At 43.4% G+C, this 19389-nt stretch overlaps 1 protein-coding gene across 2 annotated transcripts in view; it reads right to left on the bottom strand.

The window, feature by feature from the left end:
* LOC120937083 (cytochrome b5 reductase 4) overlaps window positions 1-19389 on the bottom strand; it is a 180424-nt gene that overhangs the window by 36946 nt on the left and 124089 nt on the right. For both annotated transcript variants that reach the window (XM_040350044.1, XM_040350045.1), the window contains one exon: window positions 3328-3450. In XM_040350044.1, coding sequence (XP_040205978.1) covers window positions 3328-3450 — 123 coding nt within the window. The remainder of the gene's footprint in view (window positions 1-3327; window positions 3451-19389) is intronic.

The following is a 19389-nucleotide window of genomic DNA, read 5'->3' as shown; positions in this document are numbered from 1 at the left end:
AGTAAGTCTAAGTTAAAAGATATTTATGTATTAATGATTGGGTTCAAAAATTATAATGACAACAGAAGACAAGCAATATTCCCAATTTAAAGTGCATCTGTGACACACACACACACGAATCAGAGTGTCACTATAAATAGCTTTATAGCTTTCAGCTATGTATAGCTTTATAGCTTTCAGCTATTTTCTGTAGTTAAGCCCTATGCCAACATGGTGTCTAAAATGGAAATTTAAAGGATAAGTTCCCCTTTCGAAAAAAAATCATATATGCACTTTTTTGCTGGTCATTGAGAACTACAAGCTGCCAGCCGCAATGGCTGACGATACCTGTAGGCCAGGGGTGTCCAAACATTTTTCAAAGAGGGCCAGATTTGGTGAAATGAACATGCGTGAGGGCCAACCATTTTGCCTGACATTCTTTGAACCGTTAAAATTTGGTCTAAGTGTGTTCGTCTGAGCACTAATACACAATGCCGAACAAAAATTCTCTTGCCTTTGTGGCTGTGTGTGGTGAAGAGATGAGCTTGGGCGTGTTATTTGGATATATACATACCTTTTGTGACCCCAACGAATCCCTGAGCGCCACTCATGGCTAAGGATGAGCTTGGGCGTGTTATTTGGATATACTGTATTTATTGGCGTATAACACACAGGCGTATAACACGCAACTTCGCTTTAAGAAGAAAGTTTCAGGATTTTTTTTTTTAAATAAGAACTGTGAAGCAAAATAATGGTCAGTGCCCATCAATGCCGCCTAATCATTGCCCATCTGCAGCCTCACCATTGCAATGAATGCAGCCTCACATTTGCCATACATGCAGCCTCACCATTGCCATCAGTGCAGCCTGATCGATGCCCATCTGCAGCCTCGGAGGCTCCTGTTTACACTGCAGCCTCTTTGATACAAAGTCCCGCCTCCTATGATAGACAGAACAGTCGTCCAATGACAGCCCAGAAGGCAGGACTTCCTATTATAGAGGCCGATGTGTGAACAGGAGATTCTCCTGTATGTAATCTGATGGCACTCGTCCCGTCACCTCCCTGTCCCCTCTGAGGCAGCGCCGATAAATACAGTATATATATATTTGGTGGCCCAGGGGGCCATAAAAGATAGATTTATCCAAATTACCAGGAGGGCCACATTAAACCGTAATCTGGGCCGCAATTGGCCCGCGGGCCAGACTTTGGACATGCCTGCTGTAGGCATTCATTCATTCATTCATGGGTGGAGCCCCACACGGCCGCGATTTTTTCGAATTGTGAAAGCAAGTACAGGGAAAGTGGGTGGGGTGGTGGTGGAGACAGGCTGCAGATGCTGGACCATGTTGCATCCTTAAGGGCATATAAATTAAAGTACAACATTAATTAAATTAATATATAGCAGCTTACTTAGTCCTAAGATGGGGGGCTGTATTACTTTTATTTTTCAGGCCAAGAACTTTGGCATGTAACCATAGAAAACATCTGTTGGTCTAGAAATGCAGTCTAAGGCTGTCCATACATTATTAAATTTTCTTGTACAATTTTCCTTTAGATTTACTAAAATGATACAATATAAACTCAAACCTAAACACAATGGGCCAGATTCTCAAAGAGTTACGCCGGCGTATCAGCAGATACGCCGACGTAACTCCAAATCTAAGCCCGTCGTATGTTTAAGTGTATTCCCAAACTGAGATACACTTAAACATGCCTAAGATACGACGGCCTGCGCCGTCGTATCTTAGGGTGCAATATTTACGCTGGCCGCTAGGTGGCGCTTCCATTGCGGTCGGCGTAGAATATGCAAATGAGTCGTTACGCCGATTCACGAACGTACACTTGCCCGTCGCAGTAAATTTACGCCGTTTCCGTAAGAGATACGCGGCGTAAAGATAAACATGCCCCCTAGGTGGCGTATCCAATGTTAAGTATGGCCGTCGTTCCCGCGTCGAAATTTGTAAATTTTACGTCGTTTGTGTAACTCGTCCGTGAATGGGGCTGGACGCCATTTACATTCAGGTCGAAACCAATGACGTCCTTGCGACGTCATTTAGCACAATGCATGTCAGGAAATTTTAGGGACGGCGCATGCGCAGTACGTTCGGGGCGGGAACGCGCTTAATTTAAATTATCCACGCCCCCTACCCGGATCATTTGAATTAGGCGGGCTTGCGTCGGGGGATTTACACTATGCCGCCGCAACTTTACAGGCAAGTGCTTTGTGAATCAAGCACTTGCCCGTAAAACTTGCGGAGGCGTTACGTAAATGTCATACGTTACGCCGCCGCAAATTTGCCTGATTCTACGTGAATCTGGCCCAATGTGTATGAATTCAGGCAGACCCTTGCACTACATAGTTGAAGGTAAATCTAATGGAAACTGAATAAGAAAATTGTATAATGCAGTGTTTCTCAACTCCAGTCCTCAAGGCGCCCCAACAGGTCATGTTTTCAGGCTTTCTATTACTTTGCACAGGTGATCTCATCAGTTTCACTGCCTTAGTAACTACCACAGCTGTTTCAACTGAGGGTAATCCTGAAAACATGACCTGTTGGTGCGCCTTGAGGACTGGAGTTGAGAAACACTGGTATAATGTATAGCCAGCTTTAACCATTTCTGTGATCTGGACTAAAAGCACAAACAATGTTAACTTCCTATTGCAAACTGCAGACTTCTTCACCCTATGCAACAGAGAGAAACAAAGGCATTTGTGTTTGATATGCAGCCTGGGTGACAGGTCTCCCTCCAGAGATACGGTGGAGTGAGTTTGTCAAGGGAAGGAATTGTGGTATTCACAAGAATATCAGGTGCAAAAAAAAATAAAAAATAGTCAAATTATCTGAGGACTAATAAGCTGCAACATTTAAAATTTTTGTTTTTGGGTTTAAATATGCTTTAAAAAGTAAACAGCCTTAATCATATTAATTTGACTGAAGAATTCTATGACCCATATTTGGTTTCTGGCCATATTAATATATAACACATTATATAAACAACATAATATTATATACTGAATAACATTATTTAACACTTAAGGAAGTTCATCATTCCCCATGCATACATACCTTCAACAGAAAAAGATGTAGGTGCATTTATGGATTTTATAAAAGGGTCAATGTTCTCCTTACTGTAGATCATTGTGTTATATACACCATTAATACCAATGTGCAAGCATTTTTTTTTATTTAAAGGTTACATTAATATTGATTAGACACGGAAACTGGAAGATTTTTATAAAATCGATGCAAAATACTTCACAGAGAAGCAACACACCAGTCATTTAGAAACCAACCTAAAAGGTTAATCCCTTCACATATAGCATTGTCCAATCTGCTCCATACTGACCTCTTTGAGAGCTTTTAACAAAGGAGTTGTTTCCCTCTAGTGACTTCCCCAAGCTCTTCCAGACAGTGCAATCCTTCTTCTGCAGAACCAATTCTACTTTTCCAGTCTTCCCTGAAGCATGAACTAAAAATAAAGCACATTACTATTAGCAAAAATGACGACTGCGATAAAGAGTGAGTTATAGTCAATAAGACATATACAGAAGAGGAAAACTAGTGCATGGTACATTTTCCTTTGAAAATAAAAACTGCTAATCTTTGTGTCAAGTAGAACTTAATTCATTTTGTGGCTTTGGTTCTGCATGCTTTCATGGGATTGATGGAATAATTCGGACTCTTGCACATGGGTAGAGGAGTTCAATGTAAATGTCAGTGCCCTTTCCTCCAACAGGGAAGCCCAGTTGCAGGGTACAGCCTCCCATATACATGATTGTGGGCTGGCCCACTTGGGTATAAAGCAGTGCTATTGTAAACACAGATGTAGCGTTGGGGCATATCCAAAAAAATTGAATGTTTTACATTTTTACATTTTTTGGATATGCCTGTACCCTATACAACATATACCCAAGTTCAGCAGCACTGTCAATGGGAGGCTGTACTCTGAACTCCGATTCTTCAGCACGGGAAAATCGGTCAGCATTTACTCAGTCGCCGTGAGCAAGAATCCTTAAATAAAACATGAAATACAAACACACACACACACACACAAACACACACACACACACACACACACACCCCCCATTGCACTCATGTCACAACTAAACAAATACAGTAAATGACAAAAATATAAGTGAACCCCTAGAAAGATGACATCTAGAAAGCTATAAAGGTGCCCTGTCATATACACTAAAAAGGACATATATAGTTTCAACCAAAACACATTTCAATGGATGTTGCAAGAACTGTAAAGATTCATAATGCTGGAACATGCCACTAAATAATTTCTAAAGGTGTGTGTTCATCAATCTACATGAAAATTTACAATTTACAATGTAGAGAATATGGTACCGCTATCCCTAGAAATGGGTGACCTAAAAAGTGAATATTATAGAGCAAGACAGCCAAGCAACTTGCATTGTGGAAAGATGGATCGGTTATGGCAGCTTCCATGTTTACCTCATGACATATTTGAGATAAAACTACACTCCCCTTCAGCTTAATAAGAGATACTCAACAAACGTAATAGGCCTAACAAATTATCAGTGCCGCCAAAGCACAGAAACAGGAGGAAATGTCTAAATCTATTAATAAAGGAGACAGCACTGTTTTTTTTTAGGTACATTAGTGATAAAACAAAACAATATGAGATCACTGAAATGAAAACTGAGCACAACACTTATCTTGGAGGTAGATCTGGGTGTAGAAAGCCATGTAAACAACTACTTGTATTCAGTATTTTCAGAAATAAATTGTACCAACAATAACAAGTTGGAGGATCATATTAGTTTTGGTGATGACGGTTCATTTTCAGATTTCTGGAGACAGAGGTAGCATAGGAACTGGCTCGTTTAAAGCTTCATAGGCAATGGGTCCTAAAAGGTATTCACCTCTACGCTACCAACTTAGAAAACTTTGAGGTAAAGTTGTTGGACCAATAACAGATCTTATTAATCAATCTCTTCTAACAGGAGAAGTTCCCAATGACCAGTGGACAAGTAATATTTCACCTATCCACATAAAGGGTAACAAGGTAGCAGCTGGCAATTACAGGCTAGTGAGTTTAACATCTGTTGTGGTCAAGTTTTTTTTTTAACAATAATTTTTATTGAGAAATGGAAAAAAACGTTTTTTTCCCTTGCTTCTGGGCCTGTTCAGGGTTAAGGATAAACTTCTCCAAGAGTGAAATCCTACCACTTTATCATGCTCGCCCACCTCCATGGATGACCACATCGGTTTTACCTATAGCCAAGTCACATATTACCTACTTGGGGATCAAAATAGGTAAAACTCCCTTGCTCCCTATACCACCTCAACTACACCCCGTATTATAAATTTTCCTCAATCATTATCAAAATGTTATTAAACTTAAAAGGTACCATCATCCAAACAGTAAATGTATATAGGAACAGGAGGAGAGAGATAGGGACAGTTGCTTTGGCTGTTAACCATAACCTCCTGAAAAAATTGACTGCCTCGGCACCGACCACAAGGTTAGATTTATCATAAAATGTATTTATTGCATAAAAATATTAATCACAACATAAATTATAAACGCAATTGGAAGATCAATACAGTAATATGATACTTAAAGATTTCCAGGCTTGATAATTAGTTAAAAATTATGTTCATTGATTTATACAGTCCTCAACAGTTTCACGATCATAGGACCGCTTCTTCAGGAGGATAAATCACTATCTACATCAACTGCCTCTGGTCCCTGGCTTTCCCTTTCCATCCACTTTACACACATTTTTTGTGACAATACTGATTTTGTCCAGATCCAATACTATCTTCACAAATCCCCCTTGTCCGCCCCGGGGGGGGGGCAACCTTTGGCAGCTGAAGATAATGTTTGGTCATTGAGTCACTGATTTATTTAGAAGCGGTCCTACGATATGTAATTAATAAATTTTATCATGAATCTAACCTTGTGGTCGGGTATAAGTCCATTTTTTAAGGAGGTTATGGTTGACAGCCTAAGCAACTGTCCCTATCTCTCTCCTTTGTTCCTATATAAATTAACTACACCCCAGTCATTTTGAAGTTGATAGGAGAACTGGAAACCTGGGCTGAACGTCCCCTCACATTCTTTGGGCGATGACACCTTTTCAAGATGGTTAGTTTCCCTAAACTTCTTTAACCTCTCCAAATCATACCAATGTTACGAAGACACAAAAAAATTCCACAATAAGGATGGGCCGAACACCCCACCAGTTCGGTTCGCACCAAAGTTGCCGAACAGGCAAAAAATTTGTTCGAACACACAAACACCGTTAAAGTCTATGGGACACGAACAAGAAAAATCAAAAGTGATCATTTTAAAGGCTTTTATGCATTATATTGTCATAAAAATTGTTTGGGGACCGGGTCCTGCCCCAGGGGACATGTATCAATGCAACAAAAAGTTTTAAAAACTGAAGTTTTTTCGGGAGCAGTGATTTTAATAATGCTTAAAAGTGAAACAATAAAAGTGAAATATTCCTTAAAATTTCGTACCTTGGGGGGGTGTCTATAGTATGCCTGTAAAGTGGCGCATGTTTCCCGTGTTTAGAACAGTCCCTGCACAAAATGACATTTCTAAAGCAAAAAAGTCATTTATAATTACTCGTGGCTATAATGAATTGTTGGGTCCCAGCAATACAGATAAAAGTCATTGAAAAAAAATGAAAAGCGGCATGGGCCCCCCAGTCCATTACCAGGCCCTTTGGGTCTGGTAAGAATATTAAGGGGAACCCCGAACCAAAAAAAAAAAAAAATGCGTGGGGGTCCCCCCAAATTCCATACCAGGCCCCTCAGGTCTGGTATGGATATCAAGGGGAACACTGCTCCAATTAAAAAATGGCATAGGGGTCCCCCTCAAAATCCATACCAGACCACCCAGCGCCAAAAAAATCCATTCCAGACAATTATCCGAGCACGTAACCTGGCAGGCCGCAGGAAAAAAGAGGGGGGACGAGAGCGCCCCCCCTCCTGAACTGTACCAGGCCACATGCCCTCATTATGGGGAGGATGTCCCCATGTTGATGGGGACAAGGGCCTCATCCCCACAACCCTTGCCCGGTGGTTGTGGGGGTCTGCGAGCAGGGGGCTTATCGGAATCTGGAAGCCCCCTTTAAACTGTGTACTGTGGTTTTTAAAAATGTTTACACTTTTTGTGTGAAATGGTAGGCCCCGTACAGACGACCGAACATGTCTGCTGAAACTGGTCCGCGGACCGGTTTCATCGTACATGTATGCTCGTCTGTACGCGGCAGTAGGGGTACAATGTACCCAGTTACCAATTCACATAGGGGGAGGCCGTGATCTGGGGGTCCTCTTTGATAAAGGGGGCTTCCAGATTTTGCCCCACAACCACCGGGCAATGTTGAGGGCACGTGGCCTGGTACGGTTCAGGAGGGGGACGCTTTCTCGTCCCCCCCCTCTTTCCCTGCAGCCTGTCAGGTTTGCGTGCTCAGATAAGGGTCTGGTATAGATTTTTGGGGGGAACCCACACCATTTTTTTTATTTTGGCGCGGGGTTCCACTTAAAACCCCTACGCCATTTAAAAAAAAATGGTGCAGGGTTCCCCTTAATATCCATATCAGACCTGAAGGGCCTGGTATGAAATTTAAGGGGGACCCCCACACAATTTGTTTTTTTACATTTTGGTTCGGAATTTCTCTTAATATTCATACCAGACCCAAAGAGCCTGGTAATGGACTGGGGGGGAACCCATGCCATTTTTTTCAATGACTTATCTGTATTGCCGGGACCCGACAATTCATTACAGCAACAAGTAGTTTTAAATTACTGTTTTTCCTTTAGAAATTTCATTTTGTGCAGGGACTGTTCTAAACATGGGGAAAATGTGCTACCTTACAGGCATACTATAGACACCCCCAGGTATGAAATTTATAAGAATATTTCACTTTTATTGTTTCACTTTAAGCATTATTAAAAAAACTTTTTTTTGCATTGATACATGTCCCCTGAGGCAGGACCCAGGTCTCCAAACACTTTATGACAATACCATGCATATAAGCCTTTAATTATTTCATGCTGGTGTGAGATAGACTTTAACGGGGTTCAGCGGCTTTCGAATATTCCCCGAACTCAGCATATTGTTCGGTGTTCGCCAGAACACCCGAACAACCAAAGTTTGGCCCGAACTTATGCTCTGGCCGAACCATTCCCCCATCCCTACTCCACAAAGCCCTTACTGTATTTATATGGCGTGGTCGATGTCCCTGCATATTACTCCAGAAATGATTCCTACCTAAACACGAAGGGGGAGGGGGGGGCTAAATCTAACAAATACCACGGTGTATAATTTAGCTTGCCTCTTAAGAGTGGATTTGGACTGGATAACTCGGTCATCTAGTTACTCTAATTTTGAGGTTGAATCCCAAATGGTAGAACCGTTTGGCCTACCTGCCTTGCTGCATGCCCCCCACCGAATGTGAAGAACAATCTGCTTATACGAGATACGTTGGTGGTCTAAAGGGATAATAGAAAAAAAATTGCTGGCTCCTTTCGCCTCTCACCACCCTCCTATCCACAGGCATCCTATGTTTGTGCAGGCGCGGCTTATACCTTCTGGGCTACTCAAGGTCTGACACACTTTGTCCAACATTTTGACCCCTCCTCTGGTAAAGCCTTGCCTTTCCCACGAGTCAATATCACCTGCTTGCGCACCACCATTTGTATGCTCAGCAAGCAGTTAACTTTATAGTCAATGTTTGCCCTTCCAGGGAACATATCTCATACCGCACTATTATACAATCTTACACCACAACCGCCTTAAGCTCTCATATCTACAAACTCTCGTCAGCTAAGGAATTTAGCTCACCATAGGCTGTGGACCATATCCTTGCTTGCTATAACACCACCTGTGCTTTCATCACCAACAAATTCTGGCGAGGGCAGCAATTTAAAATTATGCATCGTGCCTACATCCCTTTTCTGCCATCCTCTCAAATGACGGGGCAACAGCAGTGCCCTTGGTGTAAATGGAACAAACCCTCATTGTTCTGCAGACTATAGCCCCGATTTCCTGTTTCTGGGACCAAGTGGACAACTTTGCCACCACGATCATAGGCTACCAACCTTGCAAAGTCCCTCTCGTCTTGCTTTTTGGCTTCATAGATGGCTAACCATCCACCCAGTGTCCCAGGCCACTTGAATGCAAAGCGGTGTAATTTTAATGCAACAAAGCCTGGCTTGCAACCTGCTTTATGGAGACCAGAAGAGCCACACTCAAACAATAGACTTCCATATCCCCTCTGAAGATTGCAGATGTGAAAACAGATCTGTTGGGATTGTTTTGTAAAGACAAGCTGGATGAAACCCTGTCTCACCAGAATTTCTGTTCAAATTTTTTATTAAAGAAAATCACAGAGTACATCAACAAGTAGTCTTGGTTGGAACCATAAAAACACATCTCATGGTACTTCTTGGATGAGGTTAATATAATCATAACAACAGAACCTTATAAACATGGACAGCGTTCATCATCACGGAACAGAGTATGGTGGTGGTAACAACTGCAAACACATTATTAAGTGTCAGAGAATGTGTACAATAGGGAGGGGGAAGAGCTCCAATCCAATAATAGTGTAAATCGTAAAAACTTATACTCTGCAGGTCAGGGGAATAGAGACTGTAGGAGAGGTCTAGGCAACAAGCCTCGTCATTGCCGTAGAAATTATGAATAAAACATTTTAGCCAAGGAAAAAAGAGAATCCAGAAAGGGGAAAAGGTAAAAGGAAACATGGAGGGGAAGAAAAAGAGTGTGAGAAGGAGAGAAGAAATGTTGGCGGGACCGCACAGATCCCTGGAAGGCCATAGTATCAGACAAGGTGGTCTTTCTGAGATTCACGGTTCGAGCAGATTAGCGTCAAAGTCTGAGGGGAGAAAGTTCTCCACCCAAGGAGTCCAGGTTTTGCGGTGTTGGGGGATTCGGTCCAAGATGATTTCTTCAATTTTACTATGGATCATCGCCTGGGTTACTCTATTTTTCACTTCTGCTACATGTAGTTTCGGGGTCTTCCAGGCTCTGGCAGATTGTTTGCTTAGCAGCTGTGATTAATTGGAGGAGACGAATTTGTGCCCTTGTATAATCTCTTTGTATATCATTTAATAGAGCCAGGGATGGGTCAAGGAGAAGAGTATCATGGAGTAAGGTGGAAGCAATTTGAAATATTATTGTCCAGAATTGTTGCGCAATAGGGCATGACCACCAGATGTAGGCATGTGTACCCCTCTCCCCACAGCCTTGGAAACATACATGTGGATCTGAGTTGCAGATACTTTCATAAAAAGATAAACCATCCAGGGAAGAACAAGTACCTATCACTGTTCGGACAAAATGGGCTATTTGGAGGTAGCGGAAGCATTCATTAGGGGGTAACATAGCTTGAGCTTGGAGAACTGGGAATGTTTTAAGGGTGGTATTAGCAGAATCGATGTAACCCAGCCTGAGACCAAAGCCGAAAGGAACTGGGTTTGGTAAAGGGTGGGTAGAAAAGTGAGTCACCTATAATGGAAAGTAAAGGGGTATGGGGAGAAACCAATTTAAAAGGGCCATGCAGACTATCCCACAGCTTCAGCGAATGGCGCGTGACCGGATTAGTTATAGGGCCTTGGGCTGATGGGGGCAACCACAATAAGTTAGATACTATTAGGGGGGGGAAGATCTATTGCTTCCAGGCTGACCCATATTGGAATTTCAGTAGATGCGTGAAGTAAGGTGATTTGGGCCAGCTGAGCAGCATGGTAGTAATGAGCAAAATTAAGGAGCCCCAGGCCTCCGCTAAGTTTATTGCAAAGGAGAATGGATCTAGGCACCCTAGGTTTTATGGGGCCCCATATGTATTTAAATACCCGAGTCTGGATGATTCAATGAAAATAGGAGGGGACAGCAATCGGGAGGACTCTATAAAGATATAAAAGCTTAGGAAGTAGAGACATTTTAACGGCTGCAACCTGTCCTAGCCAAGAAACATAATGGTCTCCAGGTGTCTAGTAAAGAGAACAAATGTGATAGCATAGGGAGGTAATTGGCTTTGTAAAGAGATGCTGGATCACTGGTTAGCTTTATGTCTAAATATGGTAATGATGCTGTGGACCAAATAAAGGGAAAGTAATTTTGTAGGTGAATGAATTCTTGGTGTGGGAGAGACATGTTGAGAGCTCTGGACTTGGATTGCTTAACTTCTAAGCCTGTAATATTTGCAAATTTTTCCAAGACCTGGATAAGGTTGGGAAGAGTTTTACGGGGGAAGTTACAAACAGGAGTGTATCATCTGCGAACAGGCAGATTTTATGAGAGGTAGATTTCCAATCCTTTAATATCTGGGCATGCCCTAATCAGGGCTGCTAGGGGCTCGATTGCTAAAGCAAAAATTAAGGAGGATAGGGGGCATCCCTGCCTAGTCCCTCTTTCTATATGGAATCTGTCTGAATGGAACCCAGAATATTTGACATAAGCCTGCGGCTGGTTATATAGGGAACTCACCCATTGCAAAAAATGTGGACCAAAACCCCAACGACTGAGTATAAAATTTAGATAGGGCCAGGATACCGTATCGAACGCTTTCCTGATGTCGAGGGACAGTAGGTGCATTGGAATATTACTGTTCTGGCTATATGTTGAAGTAGGACAACCCATCGGATGTTATCGCTGGCTTGTCGTTGTGGTATAAAACCCACCTAGTCCTTATTTACTAACCCCCCAATGATGGGATTAAGGCGTAGTGCCATAATTTTGGCCAGCAGCTTGATGTCCAGATTGAGTAATGGGCATGAAATTGGACCAGAAGGAGTTATCCGTATTGGGCATAGTTATCATGGCTATTATAGCTGTCAACATGTCTCATCTCACCAGGATTTAACTGCGCTTCCATCACAAGTTGGACCTTTACATTGCTAAAGTCCTCCCAGCCTCTGACAGCGCTCTAGCCATCACTCCTGCACCATGCTCCCCCCAATCTCCCACAAAACTAGAGGTGCTAGGTTATTTGCACCAATGAAAAAAATTAGGGTATAGTGTTTGCTGTATTACACTAGTATCCCATGATACTAGATTATGCCTTGTATTCTTTTAGTGTACATCTGGGTTAACTGCTAGCTCCTGGTTTGGAAATGCTTAACCCCAGGTTTATGGCCCTTCTCCCTCTGCCCTCCCCTCCTTTCCCCCATCCCATCCTCCTATTATGTAATTTGCCATGTTATTTTGTTTGTGGTATTTGGCATTTGTATCAGATAATACTCAGTGTTATTGTCTATGTTTCTTATGATGTAAAACTCAATAAAGATTCCTAAAAAAAAAAAAAAAAAAAAAATACACTTATGATAAAAAATTATAGACCTTTAATTTCGTTGTAAGTGGGCAAACTTACAGTGTTGGTCAGCAGTACAGAGGCAAAAGATTTAGGAGTACTTACTTAAGATGCATGCAAAATTAGCAAACAGTGTGGCCAGGTAGTAGGAAAATAGAATAGAATTCTAGGATACACAACTAGAGCACTCACCAGCAAGGGTAAGTCCAGATTCCCTATATACAACTTTAGTTAAAACTAGAGGAGTCACCAGAAAGAGGAAGGAGGTCCCGATTGCCCTGTATAGATCTTTAGTCAGACCTCATTTAGAATACAGTGTCTAGTTCTGAGAACTCTCTTACAAAAGGATATTGATAAAATAGTAAAGGTCAGAAGACGGCAACAAAAATGTTGAAAGACGTTCAGGAGGTCAATATGTAAAACTTCAGGAGCTTAATATGTACAGATTGGAGGAAAGAAGGGAAAGGCACATGATTAAAATACATCAAGGGGATGAATAAGGTTCAGGAGGGCACTGTATTAAATATGAATTTATGTATATGAGTCTAACACCTGAGCTTTGTGCCAAAACGATATACACTTGCTACCAAAAGTATTGGGATGCCTGCCTTTACACACATGAAATTTAATGGCACCCAGTCTCCTTTCTAATTCATCCCAAAGGTGTTATATTGGGTTGAGATCAGGACTCTGTACAGACCAGTCAAGTTCCTCCATCTCAAACTCACTCATCCATGTTTTAAATGAACCATGCTTTGTTTACTGGTCCAAATCATTTGGTGGAGGGGGAATTACAGTGTGGGGTTGTTTTTCACGGGTTAGGCTTGTCCCCTTAGTTCCAGTGAAGGGAACTCTTAAGGTGTCAATAGCGCTGCATAATGTTATTTTTTCTGGATTTGGTTGTATGTACATAAACCTTTTTGCAAGCCAATTATATTTATACTAGTGTTGACATATATATTTTGCTATTCATATAATTTTTATGGTAAATTAAGATATATGATATATAGTCTATTTGAATAATTGATATAAGACTACAGATCTCTTTATTCCTATACAGGAGACAGAAATGTATATGCATGCTTCAGTTAAATGGCTCATCAGTGTTGTATTATTGTTGCCATTACCAATGTATCGTCAGGCATTTATGCATAAACAAAAAAGATCATCCAGCCTTTTTGTATCAGTCTTTTTGCTGGATCCAATCGGTCAGCCTCTACCTCATCCAAAGAGAATGACATTAATTATTCAGGCAAAAGTTACATGAATTTAAATAGAGTTAAAATAGCATAATATAGAACAGAAAGGTGTTACTCTACAGCTGACAGCATGAAGCCTAGTACACACCATCAGTTTTTTTTTCATTCAACCCAGCGGGCCGAAAAAAAAACAAAAACGGAATTGCTCGGGAGGAGATACTGTACTAACAATCCGATGTTAGTACATCGATTTCCCCGCTGAGCTATTGGGTTTTGACGGAGCAAAATGGTCACCCTGGAGCACTGATCAGATGCCGATTGGTAGAGCTTTTTCAGTCATGCACCTTTGACAGAAGTCAGAAATGTGTCCAATACCACCTGATATTTGGTCTGTGTACGGGCCTTAAGTAAGCAGTAGCCATATGATAAAGTGTAATGGAGGCTTATCATAGATGGACAGAACAGCACTTAAGCCTCGTACACACGATCGGATTTCCATCGGACAAATCCGTGGAATTTTGTGCGAAGGGCATGCTTTTTCAGCTCTTTAGCGCCACCCTTTGGGCAACTTCTGCTAATGTTGCGCTATGGTTAGAATTGGTTTGGAGCATGCGTGTTTGTACTTTGGATAATCCGACATGACACATTTGTTGTTGGAAAATTTGAAAGCATGCTATAAAACATTTGTTGTTGGAAATTCCAGCAACAATTGTCTGATGGAGCACACAAACGGTCGGATTATCGGACAAAACCCTGCCATCACACATTTGTTGTCGGTAAATCAGATCGTGCGTACGAGGCTTTAGGCTGCTTTCACACTGAAAGCGCTGGCCATTAGTGGTAAAGTGGCGCTCGTTTAGCAATGCTTTACCCAACAAAGGGGTTAAAAATGCCTTTGTTGCGGCACTTCCGAATCGCTTTTTAATGGGCAGGACATTTTTGGAGCGCTGTATACAGATTTTCAATTGGATTGGGGTCTGGGCTTTGACTAGGCCATTCCAACACATTTACATGTTTCTCCTTAAACCACTCAAGTGTTACTTTAGCAGTGTGTTTGGGATCATCGTCCTGCTGGAAGGTGAACCTCCATCCTAGCCTCAAATCACACACAGAGTTTTGTGTTTTGCTCAAGAATATCCTTATATTTAGCACCATCCATCTTTCCCTCAACTCCGACCAGTTTCCCAGTCCCGTCTGCTGAAAAACGTCCCCATGGGAATGGTTTTCTTTGGGTGATGTGATGTGTTGGGTTGCCAGACATAGCATTTTTCTTTGATGGCCAAAAAGTTCAATTTTAGTCTCATCAGAACAGAGCACCTTCCTCCATCCATTTAGGGAGTCTCCCACATGCCTTTTCGCAAACTCAAAACATGCCATTTAGTTTTTTGCTGAAAGTAATGGCTTTCTTCTGGCCACTCTGCCAAAAAAAGCCCAACTCTATGGAGCGTACGGCTTATTGTCATCCTATGTACATACACTCCAGTGTCTGCTGTGGAACTCTGAAGCGCCTCCAGGGTTACCTTGGGTCTCTTTGCTGCCTCTCTGATTAATGCCCTCCTTGCCCGATCCGTGAGTTTTGGTGTACGGCCGTCTCTTGGCAGGTTTGCTGTTGTGCCATGTTCTTTCCATTTGATTATGATAGATTTGATGGTGCTCCTAGTGATCATCAAAGATTTGGATATTTTTTATAACCTAACCCTGATTTGTACTTAACAACATTGTCCCTTACTTGTTTGGAGAGTTTCTTGGTCTTCATGGCAGTGTTTGGTTAGTGGTGCCTCTTGCTTAGGTGTTGCAGCCTCTGGGGTCTTTCAAAAAGGTGTGTATATTTAATGACAGATCATGTGACACTTGGGCCCCGTACACACGACTCGCGTCGTGTGTGGGCGCGAGCGGGCCGAATTCCAGCAAACATTTGCCCGCCGGGCCTTTTCCCAGCGGGCAAATATTCCTGGACGTGTTTTAAAACCGTCCGCTGGAATCCTGCCCGCTCGGACATGTACGGTCGTCAGTACAGACCTACCGTACATGTCCGAGCGCCCGCCGTCCCTCGCATGCGTCGAATGACTTCGACGCATGCGTGGAAGCCTTTAAATGGCAGGCCCGCCCACGTCTCCGCGTCATCGCCACGTCATCGTCGCGGCGACGACGCGGACACGCCCCGCGTATTGTTTACGCGCGGACTTCTGTACGATGGTGTGTACAACCATCGTACAGAAGCCCTCTGGCAGACATGTACGGTGAAAACGGTCCGACGGACCGCTTTCACCGTACATGTTTGTTCGTGTGTACCCGGCCTTAGATTGCACACATGTGGACATCATTTCACTAATTATGTGACTTCTGAAGGCAATTGGAAGCACCAGAGCTTTTTATGGGCTTCGTAACAAAGGGTGTGAATACATATGCCAATTATCAGTTTTTCTTTCTGAGAAATAGTTTTATATATATATATTTTTCGAATTCTACTTCACCAACTTAGACTATTGTGTTCTGATCCATCACATTCAGATTAAAAACACATTGAACTAAATGCTGTAATGTAACAAAAATAGGTAAAAAGTCAAGGGGGGGGGTGAATACTTTTGCAAGGCACTGTAGATGAGTTAACACCTTTAAGTTACTATACAGTTGCACGAAAACTACAAATACAATAGTATACAATAAAATGTAATCAGGGTTAGTTAAAACTTTATATTAAATCATGAATATTGGCATGCTGTTTTGTTAAAATCTATATACAGTAGATGGTGATAATCAAGGCCATATATGCGGCCAGACCTTATCTATCCCCCTTGGAGTGGAATGCAGTGCTGTGTGCTGGAAGGAACAGCATACAACCGCCAACCGTATATTGACGGTTGTATGCTGAGATATAATTAAATAAGTAACAGGAGAATACTCGTCACCACTTCCCTCTGAGGAAGTCCCTTAGTGCACATGTGTCAAACACACATCCCGCCAGACAATTTTATGTGGCTCTCACAATGCTTTTGCAGCTGTGGAACCTCCCTTGGCTCATCCAATGTTTCCTTGGGCAGCAGCGGAGAGACTTGTCTCCTATCCCCTCCCTTAGACCCTGTACTTTTTGCTTCCCAGCTCCCCGCCCCCAGCTTCTTTCTGCCAGTAGAACAAGGTAAGGGGAGGTGCACTGTGATGTAAGGGAGGGTGGGAGATGCTTGACTTCTAATGGTGGGGGGCCCTTGACCTCTGATTTAGGGGGGTGCCCTGGACGTCTGCTTATAATGAGAATAATATTTTTTTATAATTCAATGTCAGTTGAAAAAATTCAAGTTAGTCTTACCGGTAACTTGTTTTCCAGAAGTCTTTCAGGACAGCACCTTGAGATATGGTGACTCCTCCCACTCCATCAGGAAACACCTTCTTTCCAATCTTTAAAAGGGAGGTCCCTCCTTGTACCAGTCAGTTGTAATAGAGAAAACCTCCGGCCCCGGCTGGAACACATAAACACATACGTTAGTCACAGCATAGTTCATTCAACACTCATAGGGCGGGTCGTTGCTGTCCTGAAAGACTTCTGGAAAACAAGTTACCGGTAAGACTAACTTGAATTTTCCCGAGGCGTCTTTCAGGACAGCACCTTGAGAGGATAACAGACTTACTACCTTAGGGCGGGACGACAGCTTGTAAGACCTTCCTGCCAAATGCTTGATCACTGGCCGAGGTGCGGTCCAATCTATAATGTCGCACAAACGTGTGAAAACTTGTCCACGTCGCTGCCCTGCAGATTTGCTCTGGCGTGGCACCAGCTCTTTCTGCCCATGAAGTTGCGAGAGCTCTGGTCGAATGGGCATTAACCCCTTCTGGTGGGGTCAGGTCTGCCTGTAAATAAGCCTCCCGCATAGCCAGCTTCAGCCACCTAGCTAGGGTCCCCTTAGATGCCTGTTGGCCCTTTTTGTTACCCCCAAAGAGGACAAATAAAGCATTCGAGCGTCTGAACGGACCTGTTATCTCCAAATAACCTATTAAAGCCCGTCTGACGTCCAACATGTGGAAAAATAATTCCTTCTCTCCCGAAGGACTAGAACAAAAGCTGGGAAGGACAATGTCCTGTAAACGATTTGCCTTAGAAGCTACCTTTGGCAAAAACTTAGGGTCAATTTTAAGCACTACCCTATCTGTAAACAAACATAAATAAGGCTCCTTAATAGACAGGGCCTGTAATTCGCTGATCCTACGTGCCGAGGTAATAGCGATCAAAAACAAAGTTTTAAGGGTAACATTCCTAAGCGATGCTTCCCCTAAGGGTTCAAACGGCTTGTTTGCCAGAGGTCCAAGTACCACTGAGAGCTCCCACTTCGGGAACCCCTGTAATCGTAGTGGTCTGGATCTCGTGAGAGACCTAAAAAACCTTCCCACTAAGGGTTCTGTGGCCACAGACCTCTCCAAGAAAACTGCGAGTGCAGACACCTGCACCTTTAGGGTACTGATAGCTAAGCCTTTATCTGCCCCTTCCTGTAAAAATTCCAAGATGGACCTTAAATCCCTAGGGTCCTGACCCGCTGAGCTACACCATGTAGAAAAGACCTTCCAAACCTTGGTATAGATAGCTCGGGTCACTTTTTTCCTGCTATCAAGTAAAGTGGAAACTAGACGGTCAGAAAACCCCTTCTTTTTTAAGATTTCTCTCTCAGAAGCCACGCTGCCAAGGAAAGCCGTGCCACTTCCGGGTGAGAGACCGGGCCCTGTGTTAGAAGATCCCGCCTGAGGGGCAGGTGCCAACAAGGTTCGGCTGCCATCGCCAGGAGCGTCGCGAACCATGCTCTTCTGGGCCAAAACGGGGCGATGAGAATGACCGGGACCCTTTCCTTCTGGACCTTCCTAAGAACCAGGGGAATTAGCTGAAACGGGGGGAAGGCAAAGCAAAGACGAAATTCCCAGGGATTCGCCAGAGCATCCACCCCTAGGGAGCCATCCCCCTGGCTCAGAGAAAAGAACTTTCCTACCTGGGAGTTCTCCCTCGAGGCGAACAAGTCCACCTCTGGCAGACCCCATCTGTCGGCGATCTGTAGGAAAACCTCTGGATTCAGGGACCACTCTGATTCCCGAATCTGGTGTCTGCTTAGAAAGTCCGCCACCCTGTTTAGTGATCCCTTCAGATGTAGGGCCGTCAGGGAAAGTAAGTTGCTTTCTACCCAGAACAGGATTTCTGTGGCAAGGGACTGAAGCATCCGGCTTCTCGTACCCCCCTGCCTGTTTAAGTAGGCTACCACCGTGGCGTTGTCTGCCAAAATTTGAACATGGCGACCCCGTAGGCATGGAGCAAAGCCCACTAGGGCCAGGGCGACTGCTTTCAGTTCCCTCCAATTTGAGGAACGCAGGGATTCCTCCTTTAGCCATTTTCCCTGAGTGAACCTCTCGTCTAAGTGGGCTCCCCACCCCCAGCCGCTGGCATCTGTGGTAAGCCTCTTTTCCACTGGGAAGAACCATTACAGACCTTCCACAAGCACTCTCTGATTTTTCCACCAGTATAGGGATCTCTTTACACTGGCTGGAATCTTCACCTGGGTATCCAGGGAATTGGGCCTGTGATCCCATGCCTTTAACAAAAAAGCCTGCAGGGGTCTGAAATGCAATCTCGCCCACTGGACGGCTGGCATGGTGGAAGTCAAGACTCCCAGCGCTGCCATAACCTGCCTGACAGTTAGTGTCTGGTGGGACTGCAACAACCGAACGGAATTTAAGACCTTGGTTGTCTTTTCCAAAGGGAGAAATATTCTCCGGCATTGTGAATTCACCTGGAATCCCAGAAAATGAATTTCCTGTGCGGGTACTAGGGCGGACTGAAGATTTAAAATCCAGCCCAGGGATTCCAAGTGACTTCGTGCCCGAGACAGATCTGCCAACAACCTCTCTTTCGAGGGG

The sequence above is a fragment of the Rana temporaria genome, chromosome 4 (genome assembly GCF_905171775.1).
Source record: "Rana temporaria chromosome 4, aRanTem1.1, whole genome shotgun sequence".
Lineage (NCBI taxonomy): Eukaryota > Metazoa > Chordata > Amphibia > Anura > Ranidae > Rana > Rana temporaria.
The sequence above is the reverse complement of the archived record's forward strand: the minus strand, read 5'-3'. Positions and strand labels throughout refer to the sequence as shown.